The following is a 3,730-nucleotide window of genomic DNA, read 5'->3' on the forward strand; positions in this document are numbered from 1 at the left end:
GAAGGCTATAACCCTTCTCACTTTTGTCAAAATCCGCAAAAATCAATATCTCTTAGAATTTAATGAAAACGACACCCTATAATCGAAATTGAACGCTGATTTCAATAATGTTATTTGTTTTTTTGATAAATGAGCCGTTTTGGAAATATACATTATAGTTCTGTATCCCGCTTGCGCTGTAACTTGCGCAGTAACTGGCGCACATATTTCTTACCCAGATTTTTATGTTTATTTTATTTTCTGCTTATCTAGTTGTGAAATATGAAAAAGCAAGAATTTTTCTCTAAATCTGCATACAAAACAAGTGTATTTCAATAAAATACCGTCGATGGACGGAGTATTATATTATGTATTGTATTAGTATTACATATAAAAAAGAATCAATCAGCTTTTTTGCTCGAATTCTGCCTGCCAGAAGGTAACACGGTATTAGAAAGATTGCTAGTAGGAAAGTAGATGTCATTCTTGTCCCTCCATCAGCCTAGAATCAGGCAGTACATTGTTGTTTAGATCCCACGAAATACGCTGTTCCATAAGATATGTTTGAACTTGCCGCCGCGATGGGAGAGAACCTATAGGACTTGGTAAAATCGTGGTAAAATAGATATTTTACAGCTTCTTTTAAGCTTCTTGCCAAGGGCGGAGATTAACCAGGGGTATAGAAGATGACTCGCAATCCACGGTGGGATTTCTGTAATATAGATTTAGAAATAAATGAGGTTAATTACAACTAATTGCGTCAACACTTAGACCGCAGCCTTGGATTTGAAGATCAGTGGTTGAATAGACCGGACATTGCTGTTGTGACAGACGAGACGAGCAAAACTCGTTCGCCGGATCTCATTTAATTGTTCTATGAGTGAAAGAAATTTGTGATTGGATTTGCAGTGAAATGTTAAAGTTAAAAAATACCTTCAGTAAATGAACCAGATTGATCAGAAAGATCGTAGAAGTAGCGATCGCCCCGTTTTAGCCTTAAGAACTGTTCAGCAATCAGACACTGAAATGTAGGACCTACCAGAGCACCGTTGGACAATCGCTCAGAAATGCTTCCGATAAATAGGTCTACATCATCTACCGACTCGTACAAGCTCTCGAAACGAACAACGATCTATAAATTCAGTAAAATAAATCTAAGCGTCTTCACCTTCAACCAACTTTGTACGAACGAACCGGAGAGGGAATTAGATCACGAAGATCGTTAAAACTATTTGCAGCACTTAGGCCACATATGGATCGATAGGCATTGTAACCAGGTAGACCTGAACAAAGTAAGAATTTTTTAAAAATAGAATAACATTATTTTGTTAAATGAAGGTTGTACCGTGATGGCGACCGCGTTGAATGTTTAAAGAAACCAAATCTAAACCGAAGCCCTTGCCCTCCTCTTCAAACAAATGATTGGTGAGCTGTGCATGAAGAACCAGGCACTTGTCATGAATCGTAATTAAGAGACATTGTCACAATTAATATACCTCTTGGCTGAAATAGTTTTCAGGTTTTTGGCCGGGTTGAGAAGCCAATCCGATAAGAAACTTGTCGAGATTTCCGGGCGTGTAAATCTCTTGCGTTTTGAAAAAATGTTGACGTAGCAAAATGTCTCTTTCATTGTTCCCCTTGCGTTCGTCAAATATATTCAGAAATTCTCTTGTTTCAAACAATTCACATTTATATTTGAATGACTGAGAACTTACTGGTGCCGTCCTTGAATAAGAGTGTGACCGAATCGGAAAGCAGCTCCAGCAAATTCGTTAAAAATGGTGGGATTCAAATTGGAAGCGTTATCTTGGCTAAAACCTCGCTGTAATGGCAATAAACTAAGCTGTTGCATTTTCTCTCTTCCGATAATAATCGGCAGCCATTCGTTGTAGGTGATGTGCTGCATCTGCGCAGTCAAAATCCGCCTGCCTTCCTGATAGAGACGCTCGTCATCCCAGTGCGAATTGAGACGGGCGAGTTCTTCAGCCAGACGGTTGTGTTCCCGTAAAAAGACGATGTGCGCGACAGCTAAATTGGGATGTTCGTTCACTCGAGGTGTGTCACCTATTTGAAATTTTTAAAAATTTCGGTTAATTCTGGCATATGTTTCTTTAACAAGCAAGTTACCTGCTTTAAAGCACTTGACTTCACCAGGTGGATCAATTCCGGAAACTCGTTTGGATAACGCACAGGACACTTTGGATTCGCCATCGACTGGGAGTAAATCTAAATCACTCCGACGAGTCACATTTCATTTGCCTTCTTGGAAGGTACGCAGTTCGTTGGCTAATTTATCGCCAGATCCGTATACATTCGATTGATCTAATTTGTGGGTGAACTGGTTCATCTACGAAATTAATCGATTAATAAGGCAAAACGTACTAGTATTAGATCGTGGATGCTGTGTACTGACGGTGGGAGGGGAAAAGGAGTAGTGATCTTAGACTTACCTGCTCAACACAACCTAAGCTGCAATCAGGTCTGCGTCCTGAAGCTGAACGGACCAAGGGCATGCAACGTTGGCCAAACCTGGAGAAAAAGGCATCGCTTCGTGGTATCTCAATGGGAAAACACCCGGGGTGGACAAGATTCTTACTAATGAATCCCCCGTTTGGCATGCAACATGGGATTGTACTGGAATTAGCTTTTCGTAGATGTATAACGAAAACCAAGTTAGTTTAAAGCAAGTCAACACACTTGTTGTCGTACCCATTCTGAATTCGGGAGTTTTTGTAAAGTCGTGATCGAGGAATTGGCCATATTGCATAATCCAAGTCGTGTCTGTCTCGCTGGGGGCATCCACGTAGCAAGTTACGGTGGTAGAAATTAAACGTGCACTGAAAATTTGTGCAAATCACGCAACATATTAATAGAGCAATATTAAAATGAAAGCTTGTGTTTACCTGGGAAATTCACGGCCACTTTTGGCACGTCGTGGAACACGGACACCTAATGAAATTGTTTTTTACAATCTGTACAAATTTTTACGTATTGTACAACTTTTTTCAGGAAAGGTACCATCAGCATAGGCGGAGGGGACAACTCGCTGGAATCGAGTGAGTGACTTGCCCCAGGATGAATGCTGAGCATTATTACACGAGCCATCCAGCCTCTGGTATCGAGAGTCGACTGTTGTAAAGTAGAGACTATTTTTTGGTGGGAAGGTCACATATTTATGGGTTTCATTGTCCTTATGTCAAGCCAGTCGACCAGAAGAAGAGTGAAAGGTGTTTATGGCCAAAGTTCATTGGCACCCACAATTTTCAGCAACATTTTTCTTGGTGTTATCGGATAGAAATCTAGTTCGTATGAAGAAGCAAACGGTTTCCGGAAAATTATGCTTAATAAGCAGATAGCTGATACCGTCTGATGTCGCATTGGAATCCTACATTGGAAAATCAAATTTTATATTTTCTCGATGGAAAATATAAAATTATTTGATTTGAACTTTAATCGAAAAATGGTGGTTAATTTAATAAAACTAATATCGATTCGATAGCAACCCAACTTAACCACGCGAAGTCGTCAAAACTCGAAGAACTTCTAGTTGCAGCCGCACTGTAGAGACCTCAATCATATATAGTTCGCCAAATTGGACGGGCTTAACTTCATCAAACCTTGCTTTGCAAATTCATTCAGCAATTCAACAAAGTCTCTATACTCAGTAGAAAGATGCTTTCGTTCATGGACATGTGTTGTCTCATCCTGTTTATCTCTTTTGTATGGTTTATGGGAGCCATAATTGGTATCT

At 39.9% G+C, this 3,730-nt stretch overlaps 1 protein-coding gene across 1 annotated transcript; it reads right to left on the reverse strand.

Moving 5' to 3' along the window:
• Positions 1-719: 719 nt before the first annotated feature.
• LOC130697298 (chorion peroxidase-like) lies at positions 720-3,069 on the reverse strand. Its single transcript, XM_057520224.1, is given in 11 exon segments — positions 720-853; positions 913-1,111; positions 1,174-1,262; positions 1,325-1,409; positions 1,476-1,616; positions 1,667-2,043; positions 2,107-2,326; positions 2,430-2,623; positions 2,689-2,816; positions 2,883-2,928; positions 3,045-3,069. Coding segments are annotated over 11 exon segments (1,611 nt in total). The 3' UTR covers positions 720-746.
• Between the last annotated feature and the right edge of the window lie 661 nt (positions 3,070-3,730).

This window comes from Daphnia carinata, chromosome 9 (assembly GCF_022539665.2).
Source record: "Daphnia carinata strain CSIRO-1 chromosome 9, CSIRO_AGI_Dcar_HiC_V3, whole genome shotgun sequence".
Taxonomy (NCBI): domain Eukaryota; kingdom Metazoa; phylum Arthropoda; class Branchiopoda; order Diplostraca; family Daphniidae; genus Daphnia; species Daphnia carinata.